The sequence below is a fragment of the Leptopilina boulardi genome, unplaced genomic scaffold (genome assembly GCF_019393585.1).
Source record: "Leptopilina boulardi isolate dan_hultmark-lab unplaced genomic scaffold, ZJU_Lbou_2.1 LbouV2_386, whole genome shotgun sequence".
Classification (NCBI taxonomy): Eukaryota; Metazoa; Arthropoda; class Insecta; order Hymenoptera; family Figitidae; genus Leptopilina; species Leptopilina boulardi.
The window spans coordinates 315,000-337,701 of NW_026137958.1; the positions used below are offsets into that span (position 1 = coordinate 315,000).

The 22,702-nt window shown below is 25.9% G+C and overlaps 1 protein-coding gene across 7 annotated transcripts in view; it reads left to right on the forward strand.

Moving 5' to 3' along the window:
* Positions 1-22,702, forward strand: part of LOC127288432 (cell adhesion molecule Dscam2-like) — a 155,297-nt gene that overhangs the window by 108,673 nt on the left and 23,922 nt on the right. For all 7 annotated transcript variants that reach the window (XM_051315871.1, XM_051315866.1, XM_051315872.1 and 4 more), the window contains exons 4-9: positions 467-628; positions 5,496-5,645; positions 16,823-17,148; positions 19,332-19,581; positions 20,255-20,399; positions 20,812-21,074. In XM_051315871.1, the coding sequence (XP_051171828.1) occupies positions 467-628; positions 5,496-5,645; positions 16,823-17,148; positions 19,332-19,581; positions 20,255-20,399; positions 20,812-21,074 (1,296 nt within the window). The remainder of the gene's footprint in view (positions 1-466; positions 629-5,495; positions 5,646-16,822; positions 17,149-19,331; positions 19,582-20,254; positions 20,400-20,811; positions 21,075-22,702) is intronic.

The following is a 22,702-nucleotide window of genomic DNA, read 5'->3' on the forward strand; positions in this document are numbered from 1 at the left end:
GGTTTGTATTTTGCGATAAATGTGTAAAAAAAAAGTTGACATTTTGAATTTATCTATTTATTATACGTAAATAAATTTATTTGATTTAAATAAATATTTATCTCTATCAAATATAATTTATTTATTACAAATTTCGTATGCGGAAATAAAATAAATATCAAATATATAAAAGTATTTTCAAGTTGGATATTTATTTCTATCATATAAATATTTATTTCTATCAAATAAATATAATATTGTAAATTTTATAAAAATTTATTTCTTGTATGGAAATTTCCCTTTTTTATCATATATTTTTCACAATTTGAAAATACTTAATTTGATATTTATTTTCTACGAATTTTTTTTTTACGAATTCAAAGAGAAAAATAATTATCAAAATGAAGAAAAATATTATTCCTGAAGTAAATTTATGTTTTCCATTTATCTAATTATAGAGTACAACAGAGATTTTGCTAATTTTCAGTGGTGCGTCAAAAGTACGAGGTACAAGTACGAGATGCGTACGTTTTCTCGGGAAATACAGGTGTACTCAGATGTGAAATTCCAGCTTTTGTCAAGGAGTACATTGCAGTAACATCATGGGTTCAAGACTCTGTTTTCAACATCTACCCCTCTCATGAGAGTGGTGAGTGTGTCATTTAAACAATTTTCAAGCAAAACATTATTATACAGAAAATCTAATTCTAAAATAATAAAAACAATTATTTTTCATAAAAAACAATTGTTCTTTGTAGACTTGAAAAAAAAAATAATTTTTAAAAGTATTTTAATATTTCTTTTTATATTTTATTTATATTAAAAGCAATTTTAAATTAGAGTATTTTATTGAAAAAATGCAAAAATCTGTTTCTGTATTTATTAAAATTTGCTTCATTAAAAATTCTCTAAGCTTCTCGATTCAGTGGATATTGTCAATTAATTTTTTTTTTTTTTGCCTTTTTTCGCAAACCGGCGTTTATTACCATCTACTGCAATAAGGTCTAATAACAGAGAGGAATAAAATGCACGCTACCTTTCAAAACGGTATTTTGAATTAAGCCGGGGGGGAATATGATTTAATCAACTATATAGCCTATAGTATTATTCACATATATGTAAATGAAATTCAAAAAAAGCAATAGTTTTCAAGTTTTTAGTTAAATAAAAAATTAAAGAGGCTACGAATTTTTTTTTTTTGTTTTCTTCAACCATCAATTTACTCCCTTTATTTTTTTGGATAAAACGAACTGCAATGTAAAAATAAAAAGTCGGTCATCAATCGGTATTGAATTATTTGAATTTTTCACATTTATACTAGCACAAAACTCTTTGTAGAGCAAAATTAACGTTTCTCGAATAGCTGATAATGAAATGCAAAATCGAGCTCGTAATTGTAATTCCAATGGAACTGTGTACAGTAGAGGAATTTATCGATTTCGTTAACAATATTTGAAGAGCTCATTTTTTGTGTACACAAATTTTAAACAAGTCTCCAAGGGAATTGTTGAACAAAAAAAAATAACGTTGGTAACAAATTAAATTTCACCTCTATATATATATATATAGAAATTTGTCCTGGAAAATAAAATATTCTTTTGTAAAACGAAATTATGTCCTTTGCGAACACAATTTAAATATATTATTCTTTTATAAAATAGTTGATTATTTAGTATTTTTAGAGACTAAATTTTTTTCTATAATTTAATTTTTGTTTGGTAATAGCTAATTAGTTTTTCGTTTTTTATTAAAAGCGAAAATTGAGAAAAGATAATTTTGTTTTTTTTTTAATGCAATAAACTTTTAAGGGTGCTTTTTTGAGGGTTTATATTGATATACTTTAAACTCTCTGTCTGTCACTATTTGAAGTATCTACAATCGAAGAGACTGAAACTAAGTTGATTTTACTTTTGTATGAAACCCAATGTCTAGTAGACCGTTGCATGAACAGAGAGACTGCGTTTACCAGCAGCCATAAAGAAGCTTTAACTAAACTTTGACAATAGTTGAAGAAGCCATAGTACTTATATGAAAATATAGTTTATAGAAATCGATCGTGAATCATATAAAAGACGATATTGTGTCTCGCAACCAAGTCAGAAATAATCGTATAAACTCGCAAAACTGTTATACAATAATATATATATATTATTAAAAAAAAATATATAATTTCAAAATACCCTGATTCGAGCTTTTAGAGAAAATTTTTTTTTGCAAATAAAATTATTTCATCAAAATTCAAATTTTTGAAAATAAATATTTATTTGAAAAATTGATTTTAAAATAAATATAATAATTATTTGTTTTTCCCATTATATTGAAATAATTCAATAAACAAGAATTTGTTCATTAGATATTCCCGAACCGTATAAATTGTTTAACAACACTTTGTTCGTAATTTAAATTACAAACAACTTTCCACTGTAATTAGCAAAGCGATCTGCATATTTCTTCCTGCATTAACGCTTGGCTTGACTCCTAACCATGTTCAACCCTCTCTATGCGTTCCGCAAGTCCCACCAGAGGATTAAGATCTCCATTATAGACGGTTGAATAACATACAGGGTGATCCACTTGCTTTCAACCGTAAATTTGCACTTTCTTTAATTCCCTTAAATATAGGTAAATATATTTTATACAAACAAAAAAAATCAATTTTAAACTCAATTTTCAAATCTAAATTTAGTATTTATTATTTTTCTACTTCATTTATTTATTACTAGCAAAATTAAATTCAGTATTTAATTATTTGTTATAAAGAAATTAAAGATTAATATTATCAATAATAATTTAATTTATTAGAATATTATTACATATTAAATGATAATAATGAAAATTATATGCTTATACAGACCGCGGATTAATACGACTTTTTCCGACTTTTTTCAAAAATACGACTTTTATCGACTTATTTTAATTAAATGCGACATTTTTTTTTTCATTTGAAAAGAAAATGTAAATAAAATATATTTTTTTAGTATAAAAATTATATCTTCTTCAGATCTTCTTCAATTCAATTATTTAACAAATTTTGAACTAAAATGATTCTTCACTAAATTAATTATTTTTATTAATTTTAATTGAATACATCACAAATTCAATTATTTCAAAATAATTTTTCAATTAAAATTTTTATGAAATTCAACAATTGTTTATAATTTAAAAAAAAAAATATCACAATAAAATTGAATTATTTTTTTAAAATTTCTATTCAAAATAAACTAAGATTCAATTATTACCCGAAATTTTAATTCAAAATCAATTAAAATTCAATAAATATCAAAAATTTTCAATTTAAAATTTAATTATTTACCAAGTTTTCAATTTAAAATGAAATAAAATTCAATTATTTTCTAAAATTTCTATTCAAAATTAATTATTTAAATTTTCAATCAAAAATGAACTTAAATTAAATTATTATCCAAAATTTCAATTAAAATTCAATTATTTCCTAAAATTTTCAATTCAAAATGAACTGAAATTCAATTATTTTCCAAATTTAAAATCAAATAAAATTTCATTATTCTCAAAAAGTTAAATTCAAAATTAATTGAATTTTCAATAATTTGAATTTAAAAGCATCTAAAAATTTAATTATTTCTAAAATTTTCCATCGAAAATTTTTCGTTTTGAAATTTAATAATTTCAATTATAACTCTAAGGAAATTCAATTATTTTTAACTATTTTAATAACATTCTTTGAAATTTCAACTATCTGAAACCATTTTTCAATTAAAAATGATTTTCAAATTATTGTATTTTCTCCGCATTTTCTAATAAATTTTTAGTGAAATCATCTAAAATTTAAATTACAAAACACTTAAAGTTTCAATTAATTTCAAAAATCTCAATTTTAAATCTTTGAAAATTCAATTAAATTTAAAAAATGTTTTCCAAAAATTGTTTGATAAATTATTTTTAGTTCTGTAAAATTTAATAATTGTTTGAAAATTAACAATATATCTTTTAAAATTTAATTATTTCTAAAAATTTCAACTTTAACCCTTCGAAATGGATTATTATTAAAAAAAAAATTTTTTTATTTAAAAATCTGTAAAATATTTTTGTTAAAATAAAAAACAAATCCACTATTTTTTTGGAATATAAATCGACTAAAACGACTTCTTTTGTGTCTTTAAGTTGATTCGAGGCCTGTGTTTTTATAATTAATATTTAATAGGTAATCGTTGGCCCCTGGTACCTTAAAAATTAATTTTTAAAAATAAATTTTTTTCAAATTACTATCTTGTACGAAATTTCCTGGCGCATCTTTTTTCTCATCATAAATTTTTTGTATTTGTATACAATTTTTGAATCAATATACAACTTTAAAAAAAATTTCGTTGTTAAACGTTGTGTATACTTCAGCTTCGTGAAGTGAATTTTCGAATTTGGAATTTTAATGAAACTTATTCCGAAATTTGGAAACACAATTATACAACTTTGGCAAAAATGAGAAAAAGAATTGTCAAAATTTGACACGTCATAAGATTACTATTTAAAAAAAAAACACGTATAATCAGAAAAGGCCAACTTCAAGTTAGGACAGAAGGACAGACCAAGCATTTTATTATTATATAATAATTAATAATTAATAATTAATAATTAATAATTAATAATTAATAATTAATAATTAATAATTAATAATTAATAATTAATAATTAATTATTATTTATTACTCATTTATTATTTTTTAATTGAATCATTATTTTTGTATTAAAAATTAAATTAAGTTAATTATAGGTAGAAATAAAAGTCGTGTAGTGTTAGCTTAGTGGTTAGTGCGTTAGGCTCTAAGTCCATAGGTCATGGGTTCGATCCCCCTTGTGTTAATTTTATTTATTTCATAGGTTCGCGTTTTTTCATAGTTCTGCGAATAAACTGAGTAAAAATAGCAAATTCAGTTCATAAATAATTTATAAACAAATTCTAATTTAGTAATGAAAATTATAGGACCATTTATCAGTAAAAATATACCACTAAATCAGTAAAAATCCACTGATTCGAATGAAGAAAGTTATCATCCCTAACTTACGCTACCTTTAGGGACAATACCGCCAGTACTGAACCAGTACTCCGCCAGTTATAAATTTCTAAAAGGGCATCAAAACAAATCTCAATACTTTACACGCAATTAAAAAAAAATGTAAACAATAATTCGAATATCAATACAGAATTAAATTTGCCATTGTTGACAGTTTGTATCGTACAATTATGGACACGAGAGTTAGCAATTTAAACCCTCAGGAGATACGCCCTTCTGGATTTAATGAACTAATATTAACACTCTCTCCCTCTTGGAGACAGGTTCCATCTCTATTTTCCTTTGAATGTGTATATGGTGGTAGCTTATGAAACGTGCTGGCTATGATTGCCATTTCACCTCAGGTTATAATTAGTATATATATATATATATATATATATATATATATATATATATATATATTCGCTGCAATAGTAGCAATAGCAGGTTGTAATTTCAGGATCACTTTGAAACAAGGATTCTATTGTTGCAGATGGAAAATATCACATGTTACCAACTGGAGAACTACTTGTTTTCACTGTAACATCAGCGGATGCGCATTTCAGTTACCGATGTCGTACTGTTCATCGTGTCACTGGGGATACAGTGGAAAGTTCCTCATACGCTCGCCTCGTACTTGCCGGTAAGTTTACAAATGTCTACCATATTTTGTTGCGCTTTTATGGGAATCTAGGGAGAATGGAGAAATGAATAAAGTAACACCAAGAAACTTCCGGTCACGTATATATATATACATGTACCAAAAGTGTTGACTTCTTCATTTTAAGTCTTACTCTCTTTCTCTTTCTCTCTCAACGATATGCTTAGGGAACCATTATACACTTGATTTATCTACTTTGTTTTAACTATAATTTAACTATATTATTATGGTTTTTGTTTTTGAATTTATTTTCATTTCAAAAAAGGGAAAATAGTTTATTTAAATAATAAATGAGATAAATTTTCCAAAAATGGAAATTTTTTTATCTAAAATAATAGTAAAATAAGTTTGACTTAGAAAAAACATAGGAATTTAGTAGTGTAACTCGATTTTAAGACTTATAATTTCTTTAGTAGTAAAAGAAGACAAAATATAAAAAGTTAATAAACAAAACGTTTTAAAGAAGGGATGTCCTTAATTTCAGTATAATAGAAGACAATTTTAGTCAGGCAAAACTGTTTCAAAGAGGAATTAAGTAGTACAACTTAATTTTAGTCAGACAAAATTTTATAAATAGAATTATCCTTTCTTTAAGTAGTAGAAGACAATTTCAGTCAGACGAAACGAATGAAAATAAGAACTTCTTTAACTTAAGTAGTAGAAGCCAATTTCGGTCAGACAACACCTTTTCAAATCGGACTACAGTAGTGTAACTCAATTTTATCCAGACTTGTAATATCTTCAACAGTAGAAAAATTCGTTTTTATACAGACAAAATGTTGTTAAGTAAGAATTTTTTTTATTTTAAGTAGTTGCAACCAATTGTAGTATAATAATATAATTTATTCAATTTTTAAATGGTAGAAGACAACTTCAGTCAGACAAAACCGGTTCAAAGAAGAATTAAGTAGTATAACTCAATTTCAATCAGACAAAACTTTTTAAAATAGAATTATCATTTCTTTAAGTAGTAGAAGACAATTTTAGTCAGACGAAAGGGATAAAAATAATAATTTCTTTAACTTAAGTAGTAGAAGCCAATTTTAGTCAGACAAACCCTTGTCAAATCGTAATTCAGTAGTGTAACTTAATTTTAGTCAGACTTGTAATATCTGCAACAGTAGAAAAATACTGTTATAGTCAGACAAAACGTTGTGAAATAGGAATTTCTTTAATTTAAGTAGTAAAAGCCAATAATAGTTAGACGAAACATAATAAAATAATTTCTTTAACTTTTAAGTAGTAGAAGACGATTTTAGTCAGACAAAACATTTTAAAATGCAAATTTATTAGTGTATGTCAATATTAGTTAGATTTATTACTTTTTTAACAGTAGAAAAAGATCATTACAATCAGAAAAACGATTTAGAATAGGAATTTCTTTATTTTAGGTAGTACAAGACATTTTTGTTCAGACAGAACGTTATAAAAAAGAATCTTAATTTCATTTAAGTAGTAGATGATACTTTTAGTCATACTAAATGAAAATTTCTTTAATTTAACTAGTCAAAGACAATTTTAGTCAGACAAAAAATTTTAGAATAGAAATTTAGTAGTTCAAGCTATATTTAGTTAGACTTATTGTTTAATTATCAGTAGAAAAATACAGAAATGATTGAAAATAAAAATTTCTTTAACTTAAGTAGAAGAAGCCAAGTTTAGTCAGATAATACCCTTGTCAAATCTTAATTCAGTAGTGTAACTTAACTTTAGTCAGACTTGTAATATCTGCAACAGTAGAAAAATACTGTTTTAGTCAGACAAAACGTTGTGAAATAGGAATTTCTTTTATTTACGTAGTAAAAGTCAATAATAGTCATACAAAACGTAATAAAATAATTTCTTTAACTTTGAAGTAGTAGAAGACGATTTTAGTAAAACAAAAAGTTTTAGAATAGAAATTTAGTAGTTCAAGCCATATTTAGTTAGACTTATTATTGAATTATCAGTAGAAAAATGCAGTTACAGTCAGACAAAACATTTTCAAATAGACTTATTTTTTATTTAAGTAGTACAATACAGTTTTAGTCAGACAAAATGTATTTGTTGTAAATTAATTCCCAGTAGTAAAAGCCCAGTCATTCGAAAAGTTTGAAGAAAGAAATTTTCCTTAATTTAAGTAGTGATGGACAATTTTAGTCAGACGTAACGTATTAAAATAAAAATTTCTTTCATTTAAGTAGTAGAAACCAATTTTAGTCAAACAAACATTTTTCAAAACGGAATTTAGTAGTATAACTCAATTTTAGTCAGACTTATGATTAGTTTCATGTCTAGTAGTCTAAGTCAATTTTAGTCAGACGAAATGGTTGAAAATAAAAACTTCTTTAACTTAAGTAGTAGAAGCCAATTTTAGTCAGACAAACCCTTGTCAAATCTTAATTCTGTAGTGTAACTTAACTTTAGTCAGACTTGTAATATCTGCAACAGTAGAAAAATACTGTTATAGTCAGACAAAACGTTGTGAAATAGGAATTTCTTTAATTTAAGTAGTAAAAGTCAATAATAGTCATACAAAACGTAGTAAAATAATTTCTTTAACTTTGAAGTAGTAGAAGACGATTTTAGTCAAACAAAAAATTTTAGAATAGAAATTTAGTAGTTCAAGCCATATTTAGTTAGACTTATTATTGAATTATCAGTAGAAAAATACAGTTACAGTCAGACAAAACATTTTCAAATAGAATTATATTTCATTTAAGTAGTACAAGACAGTTTTAGTCAGACAAAATGTATTTGATGTAAATTAATTCCTAGTAGTAAAAGCCCAGTCATTCGAAAAGTTTGAAGAAAGAAATTTTCCTTTATTTAAGTAGTGATGGACAATTTTAGTCAGACGTAACGTATTAAAATAAATTTTTTTTAATTTAAGTAGTAAAAACCAATTTTAGTCAGACAAACATTTTTCAAAGCGGAATTTAGTAGTATAACTCAATTTTAGTCCGACTTATGATTAGTTTCATGTCTAGTAGTCTAAGTCAATTTTAATCAGACCAAAAATTCTAAGTCATTGGACAATCAGTAGTAAAAGTAAAAATCGGTTTGCCTTAGACATTATTCAACAATTTTTTTCTTTTTCACTTACAAAAGATATTGAAATTAAAAAATTTTATTTAAAAAATTTTATTTAAAAATATGTGAATATTACAGAAAAAATTTATTTCTGCTTTTGTTATTAATATAGACGGAAGTAACCAAAAAACATTAATCTACTTTTGGACAGTCGCGTTTACGTGAAACTCATTTTCTTGTTCTATTATACTTAATTAGACTTCTCTGTCAAGGCCTATTATGAATGTAAATTTTACAGTCAAATTCAAGCCGGTAGCTTTTAATGCATTGCGCTTTAGCAGCTGCGATATCTGGGCGTCTAGGAGGAACAATTCGTTATGACTAATTGCACAGGATATAGGAGCAGAGTGCAGCGAAGTGTTGATTAAACTTGCTTAACGCGGAAACGACGGGCTCGTTCATTCGGTAGGCAGGCATATTTCATTCCCCCTTTACACCTATATATATATACATATACATGTATCAAAATATCGTGTGCTTTTAATCTTCAAATATAATTTTTTTTAAATTCATCTTTATTTAACCTACAAAAAAATTTTTTATTTTCCCTTCAAAAAAGAATTATATCACGGACAAAAATTACCTGGAACAACTATATGAGTTTTACATGGAAGAGCGATATTTTGTCACAAAAATAGAGAAAGTTTTTGCTATTCCAGTGAAATATATCGCTGTTTCAGATAAATATTTTTTTCCCCTGTCAGTTATTGCAAAAAATTATAAATCACAATTGTAAAATATTTCCTTGAATTATAAAAATTTAGTTTGAACGTAAAGAAAATTTTGTTGTCATTGAATATTCAAAAATGATGATATCAAAGTAAAAAAAGTAAAATTTGAAAATATACAATTTTGTTTTTTTCATACACATACACATGTATGCACAAAAGTGGAAGATACAATGTGAGTGTGTATTGGTGTAAAGTTGACGACACGGCATGTTTTGAGTGGTGCCTCGAGACAGAAATGAAAGTGTGCAAGGCAAGAAGCACGAAGGCTTCGGCAAACACGAGGGCGGATGAGGAGAAAAGTGAACATAAAAGAGAAAACTGTAAAGCTGTGAAAATAAGGCTCTGAAAAAAGGTGGAACACCATCCTTGGGTCTACCTCTCTTCTCTGCTTGTGCAAGTTAATACTTGTCTCACCCTACTTCATCAATGCAAATAATCTTGTAGGACCTAAAAAAAAATTTTATATACAGAAATTAGAGAGAGAGAGAGAGCAACGACATCTGAGGCTTTAAATAATAATTACATCAGCCAACAATGTGAATGAATTTTTTTCTCGCAAAAAAAAGGGCAGGTTTGATTCTATTTTTCAAATTTATCTAAAGTTATTGGATATGTAATAAAATACACTTATAGTCAGAGTTGGAAATTTTTTGGACAAATTTTTTTTTTGATTTTTTCATTGCTGAGTAGATCAATTTTAGTCGGACAAAACGGTTTTAATTCGAAATTTCTTCGATATAAGTAGTAGAAGACAGTCTTAGTCAGACAAAACTCTTTCAAAGGGGAATTAAGTAGTATAACTCAATTTTAGTCAGACAAAACGATTTGAAATAGAATTATTCTTTTTTAAGTAGTAGAAGACGGATTTAGTCAGACCTAACGCATGCAAATAATAATTTCCTTAAAGTAAGTAGTAGAAGCCAAATTTAGTCAGACAAAACCTTTTCAAATTGGAATTTAGTAGTGTAACTTAATTTCAGTCCGACTAAAAATATTTTTAACAGTAGAGGAATACTGTTTTAGTCATACAAAATGTTTTTAAGTAAGGATTATTTTGATTTAAGTAGTACAAGACAATTTTTGTAAGGCAGAACCGATTCAATGAGGAACTAAGTAGTATAAGTAAATTTTGGTCAGACAAAACCTTTTCAAATCGAAATTTAGTAGTGTCATTCAATTTTAGTCAGACAAAACCTTTTAAAATAGAATTATCCATTCTTTAAGAAGTAGAAGAAAATTTTAGTCAGACCTAACGCACAAAAATAAGAATTTCTTTAACTTAAGTAGTAGAAGCCAAATTTAGTCAGACAAAATCTTTTCAAATTGGAATTTAGTAATGTAACTTAATTTTAGTCCGACTAAAAATATTTTTAACAGAGAAATACTGTTACCGTCAGTAAAAACTTTTGAAAGCAGGAATTTTTTATTTATGAAGTACAAGACAATTGTATAGTAAGTTGAATATTTTCAAACAGAAATTCAGTAGTATAACTCAATTTTAGTCAGACTTATATTTTTAACAGTGGAGGAATTTCTATATTTTAAGTAGTAGAAGACAATTTCAGTCAGACAAACCGTTTTAAAGAGGAATTAAGTAGTATAACTGAATTTTAGTCTTACTAATAATTTTATTATTAGTGGAAAGATCGTTTATTGGTCAGACTAAACGTTTTAAAATGGAATAATTTTTTAATTAAGTAGTAGAAAACAACTTTTGTCAGGCCAAACGTACTAAATTAGAAATTTTTTAAATTTGAGTAGTAGATGCCAATTTTAGTCAGACAAAAGTATTTGTAAACACAATGTGTTTAATTTAAGTAGTAGAAGAAAATTATAATTAGACGAAACGAAAAAAAATATTTTCCTTAACTTTCAAGTAGTAGAAGACAATTTCAGTCAGACTAAAAATATTTTTAACGAAGAGGAAGAAACGCAATAAAATAAGCATTTTTTAAATTTAAGTAGTAAAAGACAATTTTAGTCCGACGAGATATTCAAATTCGTTTCTATTCTAAGTAGTAAAAGTCAGTTTATGTCAGACAGGAAAAAAAAATTTTGTACAACAGCGATTTGTTTCTCTAGAATAGTGAAAACTTTCACTGCTTTAGCGAAACTTATCGCTGTTCTAGTGAAACTTATCGTTCTCGTAACTAAAAAATAGTTTTCTTTGATATTAAAAATTGTCTTTCTAATTTATTATTTCCGCACTATAAAACAAATTATAAACAATAAAAACATTATTATTTATAAATCTTATTACAGCATGTTAAATCTACTTCTTATTTTTTTAGTTAAATTTTTGAGAAATATGTTGAAAAATAATTAGCAAGTCTTGTTGAAGATTTAATCACGTTTAGTACTTGAATTTTGTGTTAAGAGAATGTTAATTTAGGTGAGTCTAAAATATACGTGTTCGAAACAATGAGGAGCATTATTATACTCGGGAGGGGAATGAAGAGACTTCTTAAACTAAGAAGAAGAGCAAGAGAGGAAGAGAGAGAAAGAGAGAGACAGGGAGAAAAGAGGTTGACGATAAAACGATAGGATGGGATCGTTCTATCGAAAACTCGACGAAACGCAAAGTGCATATATACCCTTCTCTATTTTCTGCGCGATGGTGATGCAGCGAAACTGCTGCGCAACATCGACAAGAAACAATGCAGCCATCACACTGTACCAATCCCTAGACTGGCTGCACCGCAATCTTATCAAGTCCAGCTTTGTATTCCTCTCTATTGAGTATTTCGTCCAGTTATGCTATATACATGGGAAAATATATTCGTTTCTTTTGTCTTCAAATATAGAGAAAACTTCACTAGTTTTTGTTTTCTTTTTTTTTCTTCCTTTACAAACATTAAAGACGCAAATCTTTTACCAAACTACATTGCACTTAGTCTGATTGATTTTTTTTTTTAACATTTCAATTCATTACTTTTCATTGAATGTAAATTTCAAAAATCTATTGAATATTTACAATAGTGTCGATAAAAATAAAATTGAATTTTCTTTTTCAAAATTATATATGTTAATTTATTTTATCTTTATTATTAAGGAAATTTATTTTGAAACATAATTCTTGATTTATTTATGAGACATTAAAAAAAGAAATCAATAAAATAAATGAGATAAAAATTAAATAACACCGGAGGGAAATTATTGGTATTTAAAATATATGTTTAATTTATTAGCTTTGATACATAAATTCAAACGACTTGGTGACTCTTTAAACCCAACTGAGAATATCTTCACAAAACGGAGGAATTAATATCGAAGTGGCAGTGAGGAGAGAATATTCATATATGAGAGATTTCTCCTCTTGAATATTCAGGATCTCGAGAATATGCGTTTGAGAATATTCCCGTTTTCACGTCCCCCAGACATGTACAAGAGAAGAGAGTGAGTGAGTGAGAGAGTAAGAGAGCGAGAGAAAGAGAGAAGGAAAGTCTTTATAGAAAAGTAGATCGGCGATTTCCAAGTAAAAGTGTTAGCGACTTCTTATATATATATATATATGTGGAGGTTCACAATTTTCCAACTCATCCTTTTAATGTCTCCTTGTCTTCTTATAAAACCGAATAAAAATAACGAGCTTGAGAAGAAAAAAAAATTCGAGATAAAAAAAAAAATTTTTTTTCTCGTTAAGTCAAATTTTAAATGATTTTAAATTTTTTCAAATAGAAATTAAAATGGTAACGTTTTTGTTTTAGTTTTGAGCAAAAACACGTGCTATTTTAAATTCTAAAGAAAATTTCGGACAAAAACAATACCTTTTTTGGTTTGTATATTTTAATTTTACTTAAGCAAAATCGAAGCGATTTTTATTTTCTGCTCCAGTTTTCCCAAAAAAAAAATTGGAGCAAAAACGGCGCTATTTTTTATTTCTGCTCTAGTTTTTTGGTGAAAGTAGAGCAAAAATTAAAATTGAGCCGCTTTTGCTGTTAGTTTTCGTAAAACTAGAGGACAAAATTAAAATGGCAAAAATTTTTTGTACAAAATTTAAATGTAGTCGTTATTGTTTTAGATTTAGGAAAAATTTTAATCTTTCAAATTGATGCAAATATTGTTGCAATTATAAATACGATTATTTTAGTAGTTAAAAATAATTTTAGTCAGACACAAAGTTTTAAAAACGGAATTTCTGTAATTTAAGTAGTAGAGGACAATTTAAGTCAGACACAAAGTTTCAAATCTTTTTTTTACGATTGTCTTTATTTTAAGTAGTAAAAGGTGATTTTAGTCAGACAAAACGTTCAAAATTAGAAAATCCGTAGTTTAAGTCAGTTTTACTTAAACTTATACTTTCATTATAAGTAGAAAATAAACAATTTTAGTCAGGCCAAACGTCATAAAATGGAATTATCTTTCAATTAAGTAGTAGAAGACAATTTTTGTCAGACTAACCGTATTAAGATAGGAATTTTTTAATTTAAGTAGTAGAAATTAATTTAAGTCAGAAAAAATCTATTTAAATAGAAAGTTAGTAGTGTAACTCAATTTTAGTCAGACTTGTAATATCTTCAACAGTAGAAAATAACAGTTATAGTCAGACAAAACAATGTTAAATACACTCAGAAAAAAAATTTGTTAAATTTTGGTTAAATCAACAAAATAAATGCATTGATATACAAACATTTGGTTGCATAAACCAAACGTTTATTTAGCTCAATCAAATTTTTTCTTTTTCTCAAAAAATTTATTAAAATAAACCAAACAGTTATTTAGATCAAATAAATATTTATTTGAATTAAACAAATTTTGTTTGAACTAACCAAAAAATTTGGTAAATATAAAAAAATTGTACATTTGGTTCAAACATATATTTTTTCTAAGTGTAGGATTTTCTTTAATTTAAGTAGTAGATGCCAAGTTTAGTCAGACCTTTTGAAATAGACATTTCTTTTATATAAGTAGTAGAAGCCAATTGTAGTCAGACGAAACGTAATAAAATAATTTCTTTAACTTTTAAGTAATAGAAGTCAATTTTAGTCAAAAAAAAACCTTTTCAAAGAAGAATTCAGTAGTCTAACTCAATTTTCGTCAAACTTACAATATTTTGAACAGTAAAAGATTTTAGTCAGACAAATTCTATTCAGATAGGAATTTAGGACTGAAATTAATTTTTGTATGAAGAAAACTTTTAAAATAGTAATTTCCATAATTTAAGTAGTAGAAGACAATTTTAGCCAGACAAAACTTTTTCAAATAAGAATCTGGTAGTCGGACTCAATTTTAGTCAGACTAAAAGTTTTAAGATAGGAATTCCTTTAATTTAAGTAGTAGAAGCCAATTTGAGTCAGACAAACATTTTTAAAGTGGAATTTAGTAGTGTAACTCGATTTTAGTCAGACTTGTAATATCTTCAACAGTAGAAAATAACTGTTATAGTCACACAAAACATTGTTAAATAGGATTTTTTTAAATTTAAGTAGTAGATGCCAAGTTTAGTCAGACCTTTTAAAATATAAATTTCTTTTATATAAGTAGTAGAAGCCAATTGTAGTTAGACAAAACGTAATAAAATAATTTCTTTTACTTTTAAGTAGTAGAAACCAATTTTAGTCAGACAAACCCTATTTAAATAGAAAGTTATTAGTGTAACTCAATTTTCGTCAGACTTATAATATTTTTAACAGTAAAAGAATACAGTTATAGTCAGAAGAAACGGCATATAATACAAATTTCTTTAATTTAAGTAGTAGAAACCAATTTCAGTCAGACAAATTCTTTTCAAATAGGTATTTAGTACTTAAATTAATTTTTGTATGAAGAAAACTTTTAAAATAGTAATTTCCTTAATTTAATTAGTAGAAGACAATTGAACTGACGGATCGTAGAAGGGCATATAGGCCATGCTAAATACATTGCCTATATGCCCTTCTACGATCCGTTGGTTCAATTTTAGTCAGACAAAACTTTTTCAAATAAGAATCCAGTAGTTTAACTCAATTTTAGTCAGACTAAAAGTTTTAAAATAGGAATTCCTTTAATTTAAGTAGTAGAAGCCAATTTGAGTCAGACAAACATTTTTAAAGTGGAATTTAGTAGTGTAACTCAATTTTAGTCAGACTTATAATATTTTTAACAGTAAAAGAATACGGTTATGGTCAGAAGAAACAACAAATAATCCAAATTTCTTTAATTTAAGTAGTAGAAACCAATTTTAGTCAGACAAATTCTTTTCAAATAGGAATTTAGTACTTAAATTAATTTTTGGATGAAGAAAACTTTTAAAATAGTAATTTCCTTAATTTAATTAGTAGAAGACAATTTTAGTCAGACAAAACTTTTTCAAATAAGAATCTAGTAGTTTAACTCAATTTTAGTCAGACTAAAAGTTTCAAAATAGGAATATCTTTAATTTAAGTAGTAGAAACCAATTTTAGTCAGACAAAACCTTTTCAAATAAGAATCTAGTAGTCTAACTCAATTTTAGTCAGACTAAAAGTATTTAAATAGGAATTCAAATAGGAATAATAGGAATAGGAATTTAAATAGGAATTTTTAAATAGGAATAGGAATTTAATAAATAGGAATTTAAGTAGTAGAAGACAATTTGAGTCAGACAAGCATTTTTAAAGTGGAATTTAGTAGTGTTACTCAATTTTAGTCATATTTCACTGAAAAAAGGGTTTGGTATTCACAACCAAACGTTTGGTTAGTAACCAAAATTTTTTTGTTGAATCAACAAAATTTTGGTTGTCCCAATCAAACTTTAGTTAGGACAACAAAAATTCTTTTTTTCTAATTTTGGTTGTGTCAAACAAATTTTGATTGGGACAATTAAAATTTTGTTGATTCAACAAAAAAAAATTTGGTTGTTGAAATACCAACCAAACGTTTGGTTGTTATTGTTGTTAATATCAAACTCTTTTTTCAGTGTTGTAAAATCTCCAACAGTAGAAAAATACTGTTATAGTCAGACAAAAAGTTGTTAAATAAGAATTTCTTTAATTTAAGTAGTAGTAGCAAATTTTAGTCAGGCAGAACGTTTTAAATCAGAAATTCCTTTAATTTCAAAAATAAGTAGTTTTAATTTTTAGAAAAAGTAGAAAACAAACTAAACTGTTTCCGCTCTTGTCCCAAATTTTCGTAAGACTGGAGATAAAATTAAAATGGTGCCAGTTTCGCTTCAAAAATACAAATAAAAAAGTAATAAATAAGAAATAAATAAATAAATAACCAAATAAAATATATATATATATATATATATATATATGTATATAGAAATATGGATATAGAAATGATTTGATAGGAAATTAATGTTACCGCACGAGACAGAATTGAAATTCAGAATACTCGACGCGGCCGTCCCTATTGTCTGACGAATAATGGATTCGTTTGATAACCTGTTTGTAGAACATCGAAATTCTGTGCCACCACGATTCAACGAACGCGTAAGCCCAGCTCCAATTCGCACTGGTGAAACAATCGTCTTGTCCTGCATCTCACAAGGAATACCACCGCCAATGTACCTCTGGTTTCGCGAATCCATTTCTGGCACTGAGATGATCGTCAATTCCGAGAGAATTCATTCTCGTGCTGGTGTTCTTGTTTTGCAATCCGCCCGAGTCGATGACGCTGGACGCTATGTTTGTCATGCCAACAATACTGCCGGCTCCGAAAGTGTCGAACTTGAAGTCTCAATTATCAGCAGTCTTTCAATACGATTACAACCCCAACAGGTTGGAAACATTTTTTTTTTCATTATTTCCAATTTTCACTAAAAAAATTTTAATTTCAATTTTTTTTTTTGTATTAGACCGAATCCATGTGAAATCATGCAGGCAGTCCGATGATATATTGCGAATTAATTTCAAAATCAAGTATGTTATTCTACTTGAAAAATAAAGAAATACGTGTTTTTTTATATTTTGATTCGATTTTGTGTGTAGTTTTTACAATTTTAAAGATTTTTTCAAGAAAATTAATTTTTTTGCATTTTTCGCTTAAAAAAAGCATAACTTTCGTAATTTTTAACCTTTTTTGTTGCTCCTGGGCTTATTTTTTTCATTTTTTTTACTCTTTTAAAAAAAATTGCTCCGAATGAAAAATATTAAAAAACAAGGATAAAAATGGAATTTTTCGAAAAAACAAAAAAAATTTTTTCTCAAAAATGCCACCTTTTTTTCGCCCCAAATTTTCAGGATTTATTGGTACACATATGTACTACATACCATAAAAATTTCACTTGGTATTTTTTTGTTTCTTAGGAGGAAAAAAATATTTTCATTTTTTTGATTAAAAACTCTAAAAATCATCAAATTAAAAAGGTTTCTAACTGCTCCTTGATTCATTTTTTTACTTTTCAACATTATTTTCGAAAATTGCGCAAAAAATTAAGAATGTTAATAATTTGCAAGAAAAATAACTTTGTTTTAGAAAAAAACGAAAAAAAAAATTCCAAAAATTTTTTTTTAGATTTTTTATGTATTGATCAAATTTAAAAGCAATATTTAGAAAAAAAACAATTTCAACAATCCAATCAATCGATCGAATTATTTTCGAAACAAATAGGTTTCAAAAATATTTTTTTTATACGTACATTTTTTGTTTGTTATTTTTTCGGGTTCCATAAAACTACTTTTTATATTTTCTTTTAAAACGATTTGACAAACAAAAAATGTACGTATAAAAAAAATATTTTTGAAACCTATTTGTTTCCTTTTTTTTTTCTCTAAAAAAATTAGATATTTTTAAAAATTATTAACATTCTTTATTTTTTACGCAATTTTCGAAAATAATTCGATCGATTGATTGAATTGTTAAAATTGTTTTTTTTCTAAATATTGCTTTTAGAATTGATCAATACATAAAAAATCTAAAAAAAAATTTTGAAAAAAAAAATTTTTGAAATCTTTTTTTTCGTTTTTTTCTAAAACAAAGTTATTTTTCTTGCAAATTATTAACATTCTTTATTTTTTGCGCAATTTTTGAAAATAATGTTGAAAAGTAAAAAAATGAATCAAGGAGCAGTTAGAAACCTTTTAAATTTGATGATTTTTAGAGTTTTTAATCAAAAAAATGAAAATATTTTTTTCCTCCTAAGAAACAAAAAAATACCAAGTGAAATTTTTATGGTATGTAATACATATGTGTACCAATAAATCCTGAAAATTTGGGGCGAAAAAAAGGTGGCATTTTTGAGAAAAAATTTTTTTTGTTTTTTCGAAAAATTCCATTTTTATTCTTGTTTTTTAATATTTTTCATTCGGAGCAATTTTTTTTAAAAGAGTAAAAAAAAATGAAAAAAATAAGCCCAGGAGCAACAAAAAAGGTTAAAAATTACGAAAGTTATGCTTTTTTTAAGCGAAAAATGCAAAAAAATTAATTTTCTTGAAAAAATCTTTAAAAAGTCGTAAAAACTACACACAAAATCGAATCAAAATATAAAAAAACACGTATTTCTTTATTTTTCAAGTAGAATAACATACTTCATTCTGAAATTAATTCGCAATATATCATCGGACTGCCTGCATGATTTCACATGGATTCGGTCATTAACTAACTTTTCTAAATTTAAAAAATAAATTTCACACTTTAGTCGAAAAATTTTGAGATTTATTGAATTTGTATTTATTTGAATAGCACTTCATCAGCTTTTCTTTTTCGGTCCGATTGGAAATTTATCAATCACTGTTTAATTTGATTGCAAATAGAGCAGAGACAAAAACAGGTAGAGAAAAAAAAATTGTTCAACTTCAAAGGTATAAATCATTTTTTTTTTTTTTTGTTGAATACAAAGTGAACTTGAAATGTGCTTTAGAGAAAATAAAAAAATAATATACGGAGAAATTTAGTCTCGATGCTCTATTTGCTATAAAAAAAAAATTAGTTTTCTTTTTTTAAATTTTGAACAATTTTTTAGGTGACAGTTGACTTGGGAAAAGATGCTGAATTTCAGTGTTCATTTACGGGTCAACCAACGCCAATGATAACATGGGCAAAAGATGGTTCACCATTGAGAGAGGGAAATTCTGGTAGAGCCAAAATTATGGGTAGCAATGGAACAATTTTACACATATCTGCCATAACACGCGACGATAAAGGAATGTATCAATGTTTTGCAAAAAATGATTATTCAATGGTACAAGCAACTGCTGAACTTCGACTTGGCGGTACATATACAATTCATTGATTTTTTTGATATATATATTGAAAATATAATTAATAATTTACTTTAGTAAATACGAACTTTTAAATGACAAATTCCAAATTCACCAAATTTTAATTTGTCCCAATTTTTATTTATCCGAAATTACAAATGTCCGGAAAGACAGAAAAATTTCGGCGCAATTTTCAAAAATTTCCCAATTAGAAATTATCCCAAAAATCGTGATTGGTCAATTTTAAAAATTGCGCCGAAATCTTTCTGTCGATTGTTTGTTCGATCATTTTGTAATTTCGAATTCGGCGTTTTAAAAATTCTATCAATTAAAAATTATTACAAATAAAAATTCGGACAAATTAAAATTCGGTAAATTGAAATTTCCATCATTCAAAAAATTTGAATCACAAAAAATTCAATTAAATGAAAATTCTGTTAAATTAAAAGTCGATTAAATAAAAATTCGACAAAAAATCTGCAGCTAAAATAAAGAAATTCTTTTAAATTTTGAATCGAAAATAGAAAATTCGTATTAAAATAATTATTTTTAATAAAAAATTTTTAAAAATATAATTAATTATTTTTATGTGATAATCAGATGCTGTAATTTATGTTCTTTAGAATTAATTCGATAAGTTTTATACTATATTAATAATAAGTTGTTTTGAAAATTTTCTCTTTAGATGCATTGCCTCAACTAGTGTATAAATTTATTGAACAAACTATACAGCCAGGACCTCCAGTATCTCTCAAGTGCATCGCCACTGGAAATCCTACGCCACATTTTACTTGGTCATTAGATGGGTTTCCTCTTCCTCAAAACGACAGGTACTCTCGTTAAATTTCACAAGACTTAATCTTACGTAAATAAACACTTCAATTTAATAAACTGTCATATTCTAAACATAATTTTAAGCATTGATAATTACTTTTTCTATACTCAGAAATTTATTTTTTTTAACTACCAAATTTTGATGGTTAAATCAAAAAACTTATTTGCCTCAAATTCTTTCAAATAATTTATTTAATAAATAAAAATAAATTATTATAAAAGTCAAATATCGTATTATTATTTTTAGTAAAATTTTGCATTAAAAATAAAAATGATAAAATATAAATTTTGATTTAAAATAAAAAAAAAAAAAAATTAAGTGTAAAATTCGTGTTGAGTAGGGGATATAAAATTATTTTGATATTGTTGCATCTAAAACCTTCTGAAACGATCAACTGTTACTTTAAGGTTTATGATAGGACAATATGTCACGGTACATGGGGACGTTATATCTCACGTAAACATAAGTGGCGTTCGCGTTGAAGATGGAGGTGAATACAGGTGTACTGCAGACAATAGAGTAGCTAAGGTGCATCATGGGGCACGTCTAAACATTTATGGAGCACCATTTGTACGGCCAATGGGTAATTATGCCGCTGTCGCTGGCGAAACGACCGTCATCAAATGTCCTGTGGCTGGATTTCCCATTTCCTCCATTACATGGGAAAAAGGTATGGCCCCAATTATTATTCAAATCGGTTTTTTTTTATATCATTAAAAAATTATTATATTACCAGTGTCATACGAGTTTTATAAATTATGAATGTAGACATATATATATGTAACATTATAGAAATAATAATTTTCAAAATTTTGAAAAAATTATTCTTATTTAATAAGTTATTAATTACTTAAAATTTGGTGCAATTTTTTTAAGAGGGGCGTTTAAGTATTTGATATAAACGTATTTTAAAAGTGTTGTTTAGACTTTTGTAGTCAAGCAAAACATACTAAAAGGAGAATTTTTTTTATTATAAGTAGTAGAAGATAATTTTGGTTAGACAAGGCGAAAGTAGGAATTTTTAAATTTAAGTAGTAAAAGACAATTTTAGTCAGACAAAACGTATAAAAATAGGACTTTTTTAATTGAAGTAGTAGATGACAATTTTAGTCAGACGGAACGTATTAATATAATTTATTTCGTTTAAGTAGTGAAAGATGATTTTAGTCAGACGAAATATTATAAAACAGGATTGAATTTAATTTAAGTAGTAGAAGCCAATTTTAGTCAGACAAAACGTTTTAAAATATGGATTTCTCCTATTAAAGTAGTAGAAGCCAATTTTGGTCAGACAAACATTTTCAAATTGTAATTTCGTAGTGTAACTTAATTTCAGTCAGACAAAATGTTTTAAAATTTCAATTTCTTTGATTTAAGTAGTAGAATTCAATTTTAGTCGGACAAAACGTTTTAAAATACAAATTTCTTTAATTTAAGTAGTAGAAACCAATTTAAGTCAGACAAAAAATTGTGGAATAGAAATTTAATAGTGGAAGCCAATTTTAGTCAGACAAAACGTTTTAAAATATGAATTTCTCCTATTTAAGTAGTAGAAGCCAATTTTGGTCAGACAAACATTTTCAAATTGTAATTTCGTAGTGTAACTTAATTTCAGTCAGACAAAATGTTTTAAAATTTCATTTTCTTTGATTTAAGTAGTAGAATTCAATTTTAGTCAAAAAAAAAGTTTTCAAATACAAATTTCTTTAATTTAAGTAGTAGAAACCAATTTAAACATACAAAAAATTGTGGAATAGAAATTTAGTAGTGGAAGCCAATTTCAGTTAGACTTATTATTTAATTATCAGTAGAAAAATACTATTATAGTCAGACAAAACATTTAAAAATATAATTATTTTCCAATTAAGTAGTACAAAAACGTTTTAGTCCGACAAAATATATTTGTTGTAAATTAATTCCCAGTAATAAAAGCCATTTCTCGTCAGATTTCAGTCATTCCAAAATTTTAATAATAATAATTTTCGTTCATTTAAGTATTAAAGGACAATTTTAGTCAGACGTAACGTAATAAAATACAAATTTATTTAATTTAAGTAGTAGAGGCCGATTTTAGTCATACAAATCCTTTTCAAAGCGAAATTTAGTAGTGTAACTCAATTTTATCCAGACTTGTAATATCTTCAACAGTAGAAAAATTCGTTTTTATACAGACAAAACGTTGTTAAGTAAGAATTTCTTTATTTTAAGTGGTTGCAACCAATTGTAGTATAATAATATAATTTATTCAATTTTTAAGTAGTAGAAGATAACTTCAGTCAGACAAAACCGGTTCAAAGA